This window comes from Coccomyxa subellipsoidea (genome assembly GCF_000258705.1).
Source record: "Coccomyxa subellipsoidea C-169, whole genome shotgun sequence".
Taxonomy (NCBI): domain Eukaryota; kingdom Viridiplantae; phylum Chlorophyta; class Trebouxiophyceae; family Coccomyxaceae; genus Coccomyxa; species Coccomyxa subellipsoidea.
This window is the reverse complement of record NW_005178042.1, coordinates 2227202-2243737: the sequence shown is the minus strand read 5'-3', so window position 1 is coordinate 2243737 and position 16536 is coordinate 2227202. Positions and strand designations below refer to the sequence as shown.

Below are 16536 nucleotides of genomic sequence, written 5' to 3'. Positions count from 1 at the left end.
GAAGGCGAAACTCAGTCCAGGATGGGTAGAAGCTGTCAACTTGTCTTTGGGATGTTTTTGTGAGCCTGCAAGATACTACCGTGCACATTTGTTCTAAGAAGCATTTTGATGGATGGCGGACAACCCCTTTCGTTGCTAGGAGGTCCCATATCTGTCTTGAAGTCTTCGAACACTAGAGGGCAAGCTTTTCAGACTGGTTCTCCTGGAGCAGAGTCATCATCTTCTGATGAGGGTCTTACAATGTCGATACTTCGTCAGCAAGGTACATCAAGTGGTTTTTATTCTCTCTTTTCATTTAGACTTGCTTGTTCTCTTGTTTCCTTGTTTCTCACAGAGTCACTGATTAATTTTGTTTGGTGACATCCTTTGTTTCCCTTGCAGCTTCTCGTAGCACGGCATTTGCGAACAGGAAACGTGGTGTGATCGGAGAGGTACGCTCGTGGTGAATATCATATCGGGTATTTGTCTAATCTCCTTCGTGCCATGCTGCTGATTGGCACTCATTAACATCAACAGGCACCTACAGCCTCTCTGAGCGATAGCACAGTCTTCCCCGACGATCCTATTGGAGGACCTACTGTGCAAAACCTCGAGAAGCAGGCGAGTGCTCAAGGCGCTCTTTATGCTGCGCCACCTGATCGTGTCGCCACACTTTCTCAGACATCCATCAGGCGTCATGAGGTGTTTGCAAGAAAGCAGACAGCGCTCAAATGATGATCCAATGGGAGTGTGCGCAGTTCGAGGCCGAGGAGGAAAGGAAGCTGAGGCAGCTCAGCAGCTTGCAAGCTGTCTCCCCTAGCCCGCACAGCCCACTCTCCATTGCCAGCACACCCATGGGGCCATCGCGCACAACCTCTGGCATGTCAGTGGCGATGTCACACATGCCGGCTGAGTCTCAGCTCCCCTTGGGACACAGCACCCTCCGGCCACTTATGTCCCCTCTGGGGCTCCCACCCACTGGAACAGCCCAGTGAGTCCCACCTGCACCACTCTCCTGCCATTTTAATATCCAGATCAACCCCTTTGCATGCTTCACGGTACCTTGAACACACCAACGTGGGGCACCCTGATTGTCAGATGGTGGGCCTTGCAGTGATGCTTAAGAGGGTGCAAAAATGCAGGCACTTTACGCGGACCAATCCTTTGGCAGAGGCCACCCCAGCTGGGCCCTCGATCTCGCCAGGCGCATTCCCTGCAGGCTTCAGCAGGCTGCGCGCTAGGCAGGCCATGAACCAGGTCTGCACTCCATATTCTCATTTCTCACCTGTACATTTCCAGGAGTGAACAGGCACGTCAATGGGAGCAGAGATGGTCACAGGCGTTCAGCGGGTCATGCCTTCCTTGGCTGTGATGCTCGTGCAGGAAGACAGCGATGAGGAGAGCAGTAGTTCACCGAATGCTGTGGACGAGCCCTACCTGAGGAACAATCCTGCCTTCGAGGCCTACCTGGACTCTGACAGCGACAGCACCTGCTCCATGGAGAGCAATGCCTGCACCACGCCTCGCTCAGCCATTCAAGATCAGGTGCCACCCTGTGCCTGTGTCACCCTGCGTTCGATGCTTTGCCATCTTGATTAGAGGACTACAGCACTTGCATGGATGGACAAAAGATCGTTTGTCGGGCCCTGCATTGCTTGAAGAATGGCGGATGAATGATCAGACCCGCATGTGCTGACAGGTGGCGGGCTCTCCGTGGCTTGGTAGGGTGCAGACCTTCATTCAGAGCCCGCAGTCCGGATCAGCAGGACGCGCCGTCGCAAAATCCGCGCCGCCGACTGTCCAGAGAGGAGCTGCCCCTGAACCCTACAGCAAGGTAAGACCAAAGGCATGTTTACACCTAATGAGTCTCCATTTCCCGCGCCCAGGCACAAAATTATTTGCGCAGTCTGTGCGTACACTTCCTGTTTGCTGAACAAGATATGGACGAGTGTCTGAACGTGCTGTGTCCTTGCAGGATGGCGCAGGACATGGCCAGACGAGCAGCATCGATCTGCGCAATTCGGTCACTCGAGCGCTGTTCGCGCCACCCGCCGAGCCCGGCAGCTCCCCAGAGGCCCCAGCTTTGTGGCACCAGGACGCCGCGCAGAGGCCGGCTCAGCCGGCATTTGGGCGTCACACGGCGCCGGTAAGCCCCTGCCGGGAGTGGGCACTGGATGACACTCCGCAGGCAGGGGCGCAGGTCCGGGAGGCCGCAGCCGTCGTGGACCGCCTGCACGAGGGCGTCGCGCGCGCAGCCGCGGCAGTCAACGCCGCCGGAGACGGCGCCGCGTCGCCGGCCGGCCGGGAGGTTCTGCGCGCGGCGGCCGTCGTCGACCGGCTGCAGGCCGGCGTGCAGCGGCAGGCCGCCGCGCTGCGCTGCGCGCAGGCGGCGCGCGCGGCCACCGCCGCAGCCGGTCCCGGCCCGGGCGCAGAGGCAATGCAGGACGCGGCGGCTCAGCCGGATTCAGCCCATTTGCCGCGCCAGCAAAATTTGCAGGCAGATGGCGTTGCGCAGTTGCCCAGACAGCAGCTCTTGCACTCAGGGGAGGCTGCGGCGGGTGCTCAGGAGCTGGTGCACAGCTGGCAGAGCGCGGCAATGGCAGGAGATGCTGCCAGGATGCAGGAGGGAGAGGTCGATGCCAAGCTTGGGAAGAGGATGGCTTCGCTGTCGATCCTGGCATCCGGCTGCTCTGAGACTGCCGAGGCGCCTGCAGCACCCGCTGATGCAGGTGTGTGCACGCGCTTGCCTGAACTTCATTGCTGCCATGGCCTTTTGACCTTGACACAGACTTGCCAGAGTTGCGATTCTGTCACTCACGTATAGAACCCTTTTCTGTGCAGGGGTGTCTCAGGCAGGCTGGGCGACAACAGCGAAATCACCAGAGAAGCCACTGCCGCAGCCAACTCAGAAAGGGCGCGACAGCAGAGGCTCATGGCTGCGCAGCGCGCTGCTGCTCTCCGCTTTGACAGCGCTGCTGGGCTCCACTGCCTTGCTGCTAGCAGGGCACCACATGGCAGGCAGCCAGGACAGGCTCGCCGCCTTACACAGCGGCTTCTACGGCTCCGCCGCCGCTTCGTTCGGCCGCTGCATGTCCCAACTGCAACCTCTCGCTCACATGCAGCAAGCCCAAGGCAGTGCCGACAGCCTGGGTCGTATTGTTGGCCGGGAGGCGGCTTGCATGTACTCAGCTGCTCGGCGCGAGATCGCGCTGACTTGGCAGGAGGTCCACCCCAGCCTCAGCAGCCACGTCAGCACAGCGCGCACAGCAGCCGGGCGGGCCACGGCAAGCCTCAGCACTCAGCTCTCTCCCATCCGGGCCAGCGTGAGAGGCCTCGTGGCCCGAGGCGCGGCTGCATGCCATCTCACGGCCGAGCGACTGGCGGCCTCCCTGTCTGAGCGGTGCCCTGCATGCGTCGGCTTTGCGGAGGCGGCAGCGGCACGAGTGGGGGGTCTCGCACAAGCAGGCAGCGACGCGCTCGGCCGGTGGCACGCAGCAAGCGGCGCAGGCGAGCTCACGGCCCCTCCCTCCTCCGAGCTGTATCACGGCGCGACGCTGCTGCACAGACTTCCGCAGCAGCTGAGCGCAGCAAAGGACGGCTTCGCTGCAAAGGTCTTGCCGGTTCTTGCCGGAGCGGTGCCGGCCCAGGCGTCGGAGGCGGCCGGCCATCTGCGGGCGAAGCTGGCCGGTGGCTGGGCAACTTGGGCTGCCCTGCTGGAGCAGAGCGCGAGAGCCGTGCTGCCGGACGATGCGCGCGCATCTGCCGAGCGGCCGGCAGCCGATGCGGCAGACGCGCCGCAGGCGGCAGAGGGGCGGCTGGGCGCAGCCGCGCGCGCCGCCGGGGCCTGGTTTGGAGGCTGGCTCGGCAGCGAGACAGAGCCCGCTGCTGGCGATCTGCCCCAAGAATATGAGGCAGATGATGTGTCACACGCGCCAGAGGCGCCAGCGCAGACGCATGTGCTGCGGTGGCCCGGCAGAGGCGGCCACCAGTCATCTGAAAGCACACCTGAAGAGCTGGAGCCTGCTGATGCCGCCTCAGAGAGCAAGTCGGCTGATGAGGGCGCAGAGGCAAGTGAAGATGCGTTGCCAGAGCAGGCCGCAGACTCCCAGCAGGAGCAACAGAGTGAGTGGGAGGCTGAAGAAGGAGAGATTCCCTTGACAGATCGACCATGCAGCGCCAGAGAGCAGTGCACAATTGAGGATGACGTGGCTTCTGGCACAAGCGCAGAGGCCAAGGCTGATGGCGACACTGCTGAGGACAAGTTGCAGAACGTTGCCCCTGTTGAGGACAGCACAGTCTCAGAGAAACCTCCCCTGAGCTTTGACAGCCACACAGCAGAGGAGCCTGCAGATGAGCCTCAAGCGGATGAGGGCCTTGCAGCTGCAGAGCCAGAAGCTCCTGCCACAGCTGAGGGTGCCTCTGACCTCATGCAGTCAGCGCCACAGAGCAATGAGGCAGGTGAGGTGGCACAGCAGACGGCTGACAGCCAAGACGAGCCTGCTGACCCTGCAGAAGCTGAGGCATCAATTTCCACAGAGCCCAACAACGAATTGCATGGCCCACCACAAAAGGTGAGGCTGCTGTGTCAAAACAAAATCAAAAAAAGTATTCCCAAGACAAATAGGACACCAATCCACCAGGGTGTGAAATTATTCAAGTCATTCCTATTGCGCAGGCGTCTCGCCAGTCCTGGGTGCAGCGTGCTCTGGTTTTGGCAGCAGCTTTATTGGGCACGACAGCCCTGGCACTGGCCGTCTATTTGTGGCCGAGGCAGGCTTCAAGTGGACAGCAGCAGCTTCCTGCAGCAGCCGGTGAATTGCTGCTTCACTTAATCCAGCTCGAGAATCTCAGTCTATGCTTGCCTGCCATACATTCAGGGTGGCACGTGACCCTCTGGCAGTGTCGAACATGGTGCATCATTGGGGCGTGCTGCACCTTCTGCAGGCGGAAGACAGGGGCGGGTAGCTCACAAGTTGTCCAGGTTTGCGGCAGAGCAGACGTGCGAGGCGTGCGAACCATCGATGATGGATCTGTCAGCACATGCGCCCAGCCCAGTGCTGGTGCCGAGTGTCCCCCAGGAGGAGGCGCCCCTCGAGACCTCCCACCGCACCCCACGAGGCAGGCCCAAGAAAGGCAAGTCTCCAGCCTGGACAGACAATTGCGATATCACTTCATGGTATATCTTCTGTTGCAATGACAAGTTGGGAAGTGTGTACTGAGAGACATGGGCTCCTGTCAGACCAGAATTTTGCACATCATACAAGCCCGTATTTGCCTCTTCAAGAAACAATGCCCACCACAGGAGGATCTCTGTGGTAGCCTGGTCAAATAAGGACGTTTGAGTCAGTATTAGTGACGTATGCCCCATTGGATGCAGGTGCATCGAGCACGCCCGTCTCGCGCTCGGCCGGCCGCGGCTCCCCCGCGCAGCGCACGCCGCCGCACACGGCCCCGGCCGCCGGATCGGCCTCCGAGCCACGAGTGACACGCGCGCGCACCCGCTTCGCTGAGGTGAGAACCTCTGCACACGCTTGCTTCCAATGCAGTGCACCTATCGCACTTTTCCTGCATGCATGCTGCGCAGCCGCTCAGCATATTTATTTGGTGCGTTTTGAGATGGGAAAGCGCTCAAGCGTCGGACCTGGTGATCAGGAAATGCGGAGGACGCCTCGGGCGACGGCGTATCCTGGACCCTGGCAGGAGTGAGAATCTGCGCAAAAGGCGTGAAGCATAATATCTGTATAAGAGGGTCCGACTCCTCTGTCAGGTGCTGTGGCGCTGTCCGCCAGTGCAGAAGGCATGCATTTCGCCTGCAATGATGGTGTGCGTGCCAGATCTGAAGGCTATGCAATGCAAGACAGAGCTTGTCAGGGCCGCAAACAGCTGAGTCAGACCTTGTACATGTGAGGGGTGGTGTGAGAGGTGGCAATTGTGAGTGAAGGACAAGATCACCAATTACACGGCCACAACACATATGCTGAGAATTTTTTGAAAAACACCCCGGATTGTGTTGCCAGGTCTTTTGTTCTGATCATGTGTTCAGAGAATGCAATGACGTTTTGTAAAATGACATTTGCATACAACTGCGGCAAATTCTGCAGTCTATGCGCGTGCATCAGCTTCAGCCTGTGCAATAGGCACATGCATGTCAATTTATTTCACCTTCTATCATAAGCTACTTATAATTATGACCATGTCTGTCACAAACATCTGACTCTGCTCAATTCCAGTATATCCTCAATCAATCATGCATGAGCCCCACAATTCCAGTCAACAATGTTCTCAACGTTCACGTGCGCTGTTTTTGTCAGAGTGTCTGCACAGAGCAAGTGCTGCGCGCGTCGTCGCAGTCATCATCAGAGGCCAGGATGGCGTCCAGCAGCTGCCGGTTGAGCGCCTCGTTGGTGTTAGGGTGGAAGGTGCACTCCCTCATTGACTCCGCCAGCAGAGCCGCCTGCAGCTGCAGCCGCCGACCCTCCGTCTCCTTCTGCGCAGCACAACACGCACTACATTCAGACTTAATAGATCTAAAAAATCCTCTCTTCACCCGGTGCACTTCTCCGTTCTCAACAACAGACAGGTAAAAAAGAATTGAATGGTAACCAGCGCGGCCTGGCACCGGATGTCAGACGTCTGAGGTCCTCTGATCATATAGCAGGGCTGCCATTGACAGGCTGGCATTGTGGCCCGCCTTCTCCCAAAATCCTAGAGTCCGAACAACAACAGCAATGCAAGGAGAGCGTAATTCAGCCTCAATAAATTGGGAGCAGAGATTGGCACAGCAGAAGAGCAAAACTTAAGAGTTCAGAGGAGTGCATACAGCTGACGTTTGAGCTTCTCTGCTTGTATACGGTAGTAGACTGCTTTTCGCTGGCCGGGGTTGTGAAGCACCTTCTCCGGAGATACAGGACTTCCAACAAGTTCACAATGCATTAAAGGGAGTGATAGGCGCAGTAGATGAGCCGGAGCTCAGGTCAGGGGAGTGCATGGCACCTCGCGCAGGTCGGTGCGCAGGCAGAAGGGCTGGGGCACGGTGGGGGCGTGGGAGTCGCGCGGGTGCAGGATGAACGCCTTCTCCTCCCGCGCGGCCTGCTCCGCCGCCAGCTGTCGCGCGCGCTGCCGAGTGGCCATGTACGCCTCCATGCCCTTCACTGCCACCTCCTCCTGACCCAGTTTCACCACACTCCATGCTCTCAAAACATGCACTTTCGTACTGCAGGCAACATGAAGGCCGGCATTGGCTCCCTTTTGGCCTTCAGGAACACTTTCTGGACCTGGCCAAGCCCATAGTTGAATACGGTATATCTGTCAGGCAAAGACTTGCTGGCTTGGTCGTCACTGCAAGACACAATGGGATTCGTGCCACCACTAGCATCTGCCCATGCTTGCTGCCGTCACTTGAAAACAAACATGATTGATGAAGAAAAAATGATCTGGTGGTAAAGGTGGGGGAGAGGCAAGGGTGCAGGAGGCACCGTGGGAGGGGCCGGAGCGCTGGAGACGCGGGTGGGGCGGAAGGTGCAGTCGGCCAACTCGGCCATTTCACGCCGCGACCGCTGCTGCTCCAGCGCCGTCTCCCGCTCCGCCCGCTGCTCCGCTATGCGCCGCAACAGATTGCCCTTCTCCTGCATGCCCCCACCCACCCACGTTATGCTCAATCCCATGCTCGTTTGGTGCGCAGCAATATAACTTGACCCCCAAAAATGTCACTCCTGCCCTCCTGCCCTGCATTTCCGGGAACGGGACCGCAGAAAACGAGCTTAGCTACCAATATCAACGGCAGGCGGAAGCAGAGCACAGCCCCTCCTAGTGGCTGATCAGCAGAGCCTCACAGGCCTTTCTCAAAGGAGCATAAGGGGCCATGAAGCGCGCACCGCGGGGTCGCGGTTTTCCTGGTCGGCGCCCTGGCGGGAGTGCAGGCGCGGCCGGAAGGTGCACTCAGCTTCCATTCGCGCCTCTGCCTCGGCCGCCATCGCCTCGCGCCTCTCGCGCCGCCGCTCGCTGCTCGTCAGCTCGCCCAACCTGTCCCCGCCCTGCAGTTCCCCCACCAGCTCCTCTGACCTTCTCTTGCGATCAGGTAGACCCTGAGCTTGATTAGCTACGCTCAGAGGCGCATGCAAGGAGAGGACCGGCCCCACCAACCCACAGAACATCGCACCAACAGGACATTTCTGCAAACTTGCCTAGAGCCCGCTTCAGCCCTCTTGCAAGCGACCCCCTGAGTTGCTTGGAACAGGCTCAGGATCCAGAACACCACAGCCTTGCAATGCAGAACACCACAGCTGGTCATGCGGGTGGAGACCTGAGAGGCAAGGAGGTATGCACCTTGGCGAGGCGCCTGGAGCGCTCGTTGATGGCGGGTTGGAAGGAAAACTGGGAGTAGTAGTCATGGGCCACCCCCGCGCGAGCGCCCTCCACCCGCCGCTTGTCCGTCACCGCCAGCCGCTCCGCCTGCGAGGCAACACCTTGACGCTGCCACACCACAACCTCTCTTCCAAGCTCAGCTTCACGCTGGCAATATCACTCGCTGGACAGGGAACCACTCGCTCACAGGCTGGCAGCGTGGCCTGCGCTGTCTGCTGCAGCCCTGTTGAAGGGTGGCATCGTGCCCCTCCAAACGCTGACTTGTGTGAGAATTTTGTGCACCACCCGTAAGATCTGACAAGTGATGCCAATAGTGACATCTGTAAAATCTTGGTGCGTGCCTGTTCAAGGGTGCTCTGGCCCACATGGTCCGCCGACCGCGCAGATGCTGCCAGGATGACTGCCGACTGGCCCTTGGTGTCTGGCGAGAATGTGCAGTTCGCATCCTCCTGCCCAAGCACAAACTGAAATCTGTCACAGGCCTCAATGACTTCTTTTGCACCTCTTCAGAAGACACCATCACTCCATGCATGTGGAGCTTGCAACTGACAACTGCACCGCACTGGGTCAGATCTGGGATCTCTGACCAGACTGCAGCCTTTCAGCGCATGCAATATTGGCTTCTAAAAAGTAACTCTACACGCGTTGCATGGGACCAGGGAGAACAAGTCTGAATGCCAGGCACACAAGAGCGCACCACATTTCTTCTTTGACGACATTGCAGGCTCTCAGCGCATGCCATAAGGGAAGCTGGAAAGCGATTGTAAAAAGCATAGCACCAAGCATCATAAAGGATGTGACAGGGCACCTCGGACTGGAGCACGCGCAGGCGGCGCAGCTTGAGGTCGTGGAAGAATCGCTGGCGCTCGAAGAAGTTGCCCGGCAGCTGCGCGCTGTCCTCCAGCAGCCGCTCGCTCGTGCGGCACAGCTCCGGCGCGAAAGTGAAACCCGCCTCCGCATCTGCACCCCCACAACATCATCTCGCCATTGTTACTCCCCTCTCAAACCCTTCTTATCTGTAAATGCCTGTGCCCCGGGGTAAGTGACAAGCAGGAGGAAGGAGGCCAGCAACTTGACTTGCTTGCTGAGAGAACAGCCAGTCAAAGACAATTGCATGCACAAGGTCATAACACACTGCGGGCTGCCCACCAGGGGTTGGTGCGGGCAGCGGGCGGGCAGCGCTGAGGCGCTGGGAGGCGGGAACCTCGTCGCGCAGCTCGCGGATCTGCTTTGCCAGCGCCATGCGCAGCGATTTGTCATTCACCGCCGGCGAGAAGGTGGCGTCCGCATCGGCCGCCTCCCGCGCCAACCGCATGCGTGCCAGCCGCTCACTGAAACGCACTGGACCTCAATCTCATCTGTTGTTCCTTGAGTAGTTGCAATACACCCCAACGAGACTGCGTCCTCCTCTCATTGCAAGTGGTCATCTTCCCACTACCCTGGCCATTCATAGTACTGTAGTACAGTTGGCATCTTTCCGTTTCTCTTCTAAATAGCCTGAAAACAATCACCAATTGCATGCATATTACTGAGAAAATAAAAGTTGTCCTGGCTGTGTGGAATGTTGAGCTCAGGTGTGAGTGTGGGATGGCGACAGGTGCCGGCATGCTGCGCGCACCTGCGCTGGCGCTGCAGCTCGCTGAGGCGCCTGTGCAGGGGCGTGCGCGGCTCGGCGGACGGATTGACAGCCGGTGCAAAGGTGCAGTCCCTCAGCTCCTCCTCGTCCCTCTCCGCCCTCAGCCTCTCCCACTGCACCAGCACCCACCTCTTGTCAAGGTGACTTTTCCAAACCTAGGCTAAACGGTGCAGGCCACTTTAGACTCGCGAGACTTGCGCATATAACAGTGGGTGAGAACAGCCCCGGTATAGTAAGCAAAGTCAAGAAAGGTTTTGGGATGTGAAAGGACGGGATAGGCACCTGGCGGTACTTGGAGTCGTGGTGGGCGTAGAGGCGGGTGGGGGCGGGCAGGCGCGCGACGGTGGCCTTGGGCCCGCTGGCCGGCCCGCGCCCGGTCTTGGGCACAAACGTGCAGTGTGCCAGCTCGCCACCCTCCTCCTCCCGCTTCCTCGCAGCGCCTGAGTGCGATCCTTGGAAGATTAGTTGACCAGGCTAATATTTTCACCAGTAAATCTCCAATTTACCTCCGTCAATCTATCCTACGTCAGCGGCGTCATGCCAGTGATCGGACGAACTGGGATACAGGTGGTCTATGTATGGATTGACTCAAAAATAGGTTCCTCGGCTGCATCAATTCAAGCCGACGAGGCTGCAGCGTTCCATCACAGCATGCAAATTGTCCACGAGCACATGTGAGGAATTGCTGAGTTGAAGAAACAGGGACCAGAGAGCGCACATTTCTCCCATAGCTGGGTGCGCGGCTGGGCCAGGCGGGCGATGCGGGCCTCGCCGGACAGCGTCGATTCGCTGCCGAGCGCGGGGCTGTGCGGCCGCGGCGGCAGCAGGGCCGGCCGGAAGGTCATGTCGCGCCTGCGCTCCTCCAGAATGCGCTGCGCAGCCGCCGCCCGCGAGTGCTTGCGGCTCGTCTCGCTCAGCCTGAACTCCCTGGACCACACACCAGAATTCTCGGCTCTGTCTAGCATACCATGTTGGCGGCATTATGCAGGCATGGCTGCGTTGCTTCGGGTCTATGCTGAGCCCGCCAATGGCCCTTTCCACCTTGTAACAACTGCCAGCGGGGCATGATGGGGGCAGCACAGGCCGGCTAAGGCCACTAGGCTAAATTATGGCTAAATGGACACGGAGCTTGAATTGGTAGCTGCAAAGATGCAATTCTGTATGCATGGGGGTGAGTCGCACTTGGGAATGGTGGTCTGAGGCGAGCGGCGTTCCCTGGGAGCACTCATTGATCTGCGCTCTGTCGCTGCGCTGCTGGGGCTCCACAGCGTACCTCCCTCCCCATACTTGGCCGGTATCGTCCACTGCCCGACATCCTGCCACACCGAACACAACATCCTCTCCATTTGACATCCCTTATTGGGGTTTGAGTCTGCTCAGTCAAACATCTACACCCCACCTTAAGCATGCGCAGCTGGCAGGAAGCCAGAGCTGTTGTTCATGCACATGTTATTCCAGAAGTAATCATTTACTCGTCCTGAGGTGCTGTCGCAGCAGTCAGGCGCACCTGGTGTGTGCTGCCTGGTGTGGCACGCAAAGGCGCCGCTTTGCTGGCCGATGGAGGAGCTTCATCGCCGGTTCTGTGGCTGCTGGTGTCTGTGGAGGCCGGGCTGTACAGCATGGCGGTGTCCAGCTCTATGGGCCCAGCCGCGTCCCCTCCCAGCAGCGCCAGCAGCCTCCTGCCCTCGTCCACCTTCCGTTCTGCTGCATGCCCCGGACTTCCCTCTTCCCACCGCGCTCCCACTTCTTCCCCATAATTGTGCCCGTCCCCATCCGCAGAGCTTGCCGGGGAGCCTGCACCCTCACGCCCTTGAAGGCGCTGCTGTGCATGCCCCTGACCGCCATGCCTGCTCAAGCAAGCATCACCTGGATCTTCTGGGGACCCTGACTGTTCACTTGCGTCCCCTACTGCTCTGGTAGTGCTTGCTGGTCGCTCATCGGCGCCCCAGCGGCCTTGCACATGTATCAACCCTTTCGGTGTGCTGCCGTCTTCTGATGTCAGTGCCACGGGTGACATCAGCGCCTGCGCCATGCTGTCAAGCGCACCGCCACTGCCCTGCAGCCGCCCCGGCCACCGCTCCTCGGCAGGAGAAGCTTCCAGTCCCTGTGAATCTTTCTGCTCATGCCCGCTGCTGTGGGCAGCCGCCGTGTGGCTGAAAGGCCAGCTGTCTCCCGGTGAGTCAATCTGCAGATCTCCAAGATGTGAGTGGGGTTGACTTCGCAGGGGCTGTGCTGCCTCTGAGCGGTCGAGGGAGTAATGCAGCGGCGGCTGGCGCGAGCTGTAGGGGGTGTCAAAGCATGAGGCTGGCTCATCACTGCCATCGCTGCCTGGGCTGAGGTGAAGCCCTGAGGGGCCTCCATAGCGCGCCTCTGATGGCGCACCCACTGTGCTCTCTGGTGATAGCAGGGCGGCGGAGCCTGCCCCTCCACTGCTTGACCCTGCACCAGCCATTTCTTTGCTATTCGAGCCGCAGCACGAGAATTTCTGCATGTATGTGCACAAACATCAGCCCAGACATCTTAGTGGAGCTGAGTTGGAAACTTAGGAGAGGTGTGCTTGGATGGACTTACTTCGAGCTTTGCGTTGCTCAAGGAGCTTCTGCACGCGCTGAAATCGCTCTGATGGGGTGCTCACACTCAGGGGTGATGCTTCTGAGTTGCTCCTGCTGCGTGCCTGTATGGCACTCAGTGCATTGTTGGCCTAGCAGCCATCGTTTTGCAAGAGTAAATATGTAATCACAACATGATGTTGTGCTCAGTTGGGGTCTGCACCTGCCGCTCAGACAGAACACGTTCAAGCAGTTGCCTGCGTTCTGGAGTCATGGAGGTAAAGTTTTTCGTGTTGACGCTCCCAAATCTCAGCTTATTACTGCCATCGTTTTTGGTGCTCTACAGTGTCTTCAGAAGTTCCTCTAGGTCTGCAGCTGAATTGTGCATATGACCATTCCCTGTTGACGACCTCTGTTCTTACGATACAATGCTCCGACTAGTCCAGGCCGATGACTCGAGATTATATCGAAAGGCTTATTGTGATATTTAAGGTCACTGACTGATCCTCATGAGGTGCAGACAGAACGGGCACGTTGGTCAATGTGCAATAGACTCTTACACCAGAACATAAGGATTATCGCCTCTATAGGGTCGGGCTTAGCCAAGTCACTTAGACTTCACTTCTTTGTTCTCATCAAAGCAAAGGAGTTACCGCTTCTGCTGTTTTGCAGCAATCTTGTTATATACTTTCTCATGCTTGACGTTGCCTATCTAGGTGTTTCTTGGCCGTTGCTGCTATTGATTTGAACGGCCCAGTACTGTTGATCGCTGTCGTTATGCATATCGCAGAAGTATTTCGAAGATGATTACTTTGTCTCCTGTTTCATTGCACCAGTCCTGGATGGAGAGGGTGTTGTCGACTTGGTCCCGGTTCGATGTCTCATCATGAGCCCTTAGAATGGATACATCCACCTAGACGAATCAAAGACGGCTCGATCATAGAACTATCGTACGTTTCGGGCATCTGGAGCATTCGCATCCCCTTGATTTCGAGCGACCCGATAGTGAGTTGGGCAGGTCGTAAGGCACAAAGTAGAGCCCCATTTTGATTTCATTATCAGGTGTAATGATTGCAATGTTCCATTATGTACCGTAGAACATGCAGAATGTGTCTGTGGCGTCACAGGTAATTTTCTGGTGCAGGATATGAAAACGGAAGTCACCGGAAGCCGGCGTTTCAGACCGTTGTACAAACTCCAGCGAGAGTGCCGCGAAAAAGGAAGTTTTCGTGCTTACAATTCCAAGCCCCGCTAGCTAAATAACCACTTTTGACTGCTGCATAACAACGCGATTTCTTGAGATACCGGAAAGGACATGGAAGAGCTTATTCTGAGAGGGCGTGCACAGGGAGCAGCCGAAACCCAGGTATTCGATGCAATCAGAACACAAATTAATTTCAACGTTCTCAGATCTACAATCAATAGTATCTAGCGCATCTTGCATCGATGGTGGCCTGAAAGTTATTGTGGCTGACAGATCTCGGTCTCGGCCTATGAAGCAGACAAGATCGTTGATGGGCTCAAGCTATTCAACATATCAGAGGTAAACGCCTGCTTGGACGTTTCAAAACACCCAAGTCCCATCGATGAGACTCGTGTGCAAGTGTCGGCATCCATGCCAACTATCTTGCGCAGGTGGGCAGCCCGGAGTGGCTTGATCAGCAGGACAAGATGGACAAACTCAATCTGCAGGCCCACCAAAGCGCCCAGTCTCACACGGATGAATATGTGGTCGAATCCATAGTTTCCAGCGCCAAGGTCTCCCTGCTCCTGCTTGAGCTGCTGGTCATTGAGGTGATCCCCTCACTGGCAAGGAAACTGGTTGCACGCTTTGACCTCATCCCTTCTTCAGTCCGTCAGTCTGTCAGTCACATTTCCATATCTTATGCATCGCCTCCTGCTAATTTGGACTGACTTGATGCCGTGACTGTGAGTCTAAGATTCAGCGCCCAGGATGACATCCAAGCACTTAATGTAAACTTCCACTGACAAAATCCTCTCTGCACGTGTCGAGCAGGTCTGGAAAGAGAAGGTGCTGCCTCATCTGGAAGAGCACCTGGCCCACAGAGTGGACAACCTGACCTCTAATCAGCTGCTGTACTCTGAGGCGGGGATGGCGAATCTTCTGGAAGTCTGCCTGTATCATGAGCATGCCTGCCAGGCCATGAGCGAAGATGCCCTGCTCGAGCTGTGTGACTGGTGCTATCGCAAGCTCACCTTCCTCAACACTTGCCATGACAAGGTGGCAGGGCAACACCAAGGCAAGCTCGATGCTGCTCACAAGTCCCACAATGTGCTAGACAAACAGCTGGTCAGTACAAGTATGAGACTTCTTTTGGCTGTCCCGGAGGAATGATGACGTGCTTTGTGTGCAGCAGGTAGCGTGCAAGATATGCTGTCCAGAAGTCCAGTGGAAGAGCTGCAAGAACAGAAGCTTGAAGTCGATTTTAAGGTGGCTATCTGTGCTCTGACAATCGTCAGGTGCGCATCTATGCCCTTGACCTACTGATTCCATGCCAGCTCAGCGTCTTTGCAATTGATGAAGTCTGCAGCAGACATGGTCATGAATGAAATGGCCTCATCTGTCCAGGTACCTGACAGACCATGTGAATACTGTGGCTCTGGGCGTGGCAGTGCGTCTGATATCAACCAATGACACCATCTCTGCCCTCATCCCCTTGATTGATCGGCCCCCTTGGAAGCGGAGGTGTGTACTTACTTTACCTTGCAGGGTCGTGCACACCGCCTGGGAGCATCATGGGGGACTTTTATTAAGACTTTTCATATCGCGTCAGGGTGAAGAAGGAAAGCCAGACATATCAGAATGGGCAGTGGCAGGTCATTTCACCAGAGGGCAGCCTGAAACTGACCCAACACGAGGCGCAGGTATGGCCTCGGTCCAGCGTTTTTGGAAACCAAATTTGCATCCTAATATCAAAGCAATGTGCACCGCCATCAGCATGCAATGTGCCGATCACAGCTCCACAGCCTCTGAAACTTGATTTGGACTTGGGCAGGCCATGTCTTTGCACTCTCGCATTGGCAATCACCTCCTCACTATTGGGCGGACATTGTACTGTCAAAAATGTCAACAGCCTGTGACATGTGCAGGTGTGGCTGGCGCTGAACAACCTCTTAGTGGACCCAGGCTGCCGCGAAAAGGCGCTGCAGCAGAGCAGCCACGGAGTAGAGTCGCTGCAGCGCTTGCGGCGGCACATGAACGAGGTGTTGCTGGATCAGCTGCCAGTCCTGGCTGACCTGCAGAGAGTACTTGATGAGCTGGCAATGGGCTGTTCTGGCCTGCCGCACAATGCACACTCCAGCCTCATCATCGAACAGGTCCCTCCTTACCACTGTGATAAAAATTTTACCTTCTTCCATTGGAGATCTGGATGCTGTGGGTGTTGCTGTCTTGAGCCTTATTGTCGCTCGATGACACGATTGTTCTCATGATAGCTGTATCTGCATGTCATTAGCTTTGAGAAGTGTGCTCGAATTGAGGCGCTTGAGGGACACCCCCCTTGCTGCGTTTCTTTGTGTGCAGGTGCCAATGATCCGGACGAGTATCATGAAGGGACAGAATTGGCGCAAGATTGCAGAGGAGCAAAGGGAAAGTTTCTTTGGGGCGGAGGCTGCGGCTTTGTCAGAGCAGCGCATGCGATCTATGCTCAAGACCCTGGAGGCCATGTGCGACATGCAGCCAGATCCGGCCGCTGACAAGGCATGACTTGTTGCTGCATCTGCATCTGCATCTGCATGCAGCGCTACTATCTTGATTGCAAGAAGTGCTGCAGGTATCGTCTTCGCGTCCGTTGCGGCTCAGTGAGGCTCACTTGCATGTGTGTCATCAGGAGAATGCAGAGGGCGGAGGGAATCTGCTGAGAGTAGTCAAGGTCAAGTTTTGGAGCCATGTGAAAGAGGACGTCTATGAGATGTGGTCGGATCTAGTGCTGAGCATCGACAGCTCGAAAGCACCAGAATCTGTGACTGTGAAAGGAAAGGACAGTG

The 16536-nt window shown here is 57.1% G+C and overlaps 3 protein-coding genes across 3 annotated transcripts; 2 read left to right on the top strand and 1 right to left on the bottom strand.

The window, feature by feature from the left end:
* Nucleotides 1–710: 710 nt before the first annotated feature.
* Nucleotides 711–5685, top strand: COCSUDRAFT_55463 (hypothetical protein; the record flags this gene model as incomplete). The annotated part of the gene is made up of 10 exons (XM_005651944.1): nt 711–862; nt 1122–1236; nt 1363–1524; nt 1679–1813; nt 1955–2708; nt 2821–4550; nt 4655–4790; nt 4924–5116; nt 5367–5490; nt 5632–5685. The coding sequence occupies 10 exons, from the start codon at nt 711–713 to the stop codon at nt 5683–5685; spliced, it is 3555 nt and encodes a 1184-aa protein (XP_005652001.1).
* A 601-nt stretch (nt 5686–6286) lies between these two features.
* Nucleotides 6287–12431, bottom strand: COCSUDRAFT_39121 (hypothetical protein; the record flags this gene model as incomplete). Its single annotated transcript, XM_005651943.1, has 15 exons — nt 6287–6466; nt 6973–7143; nt 7455–7604; nt 7854–8012; nt 8305–8430; nt 8709–8792; nt 9152–9303; nt 9493–9674; nt 9962–10092; nt 10262–10419; nt 10698–10906; nt 11162–11295; nt 11487–11683; nt 11713–11826; nt 12026–12431. 15 exons carry the CDS (start codon nt 12429–12431, stop codon nt 6287–6289), a joined length of 2553 nt encoding a protein of 850 aa, XP_005652000.1.
* A 1197-nt stretch (nt 12432–13628) lies between these two features.
* Nucleotides 13629–16255, top strand: COCSUDRAFT_55461 (hypothetical protein; the record flags this gene model as incomplete). The annotated part of the gene is made up of 8 exons (XM_005651942.1): nt 13629–13655; nt 14006–14071; nt 14164–14322; nt 14546–14727; nt 15119–15235; nt 15324–15414; nt 15640–15867; nt 16073–16255. The coding sequence occupies 8 exons, from the start codon at nt 13629–13631 to the stop codon at nt 16253–16255; spliced, it is 1053 nt and encodes a 350-aa protein (XP_005651999.1).
* Between the last annotated feature and the right edge of the window lie 281 nt (nt 16256–16536).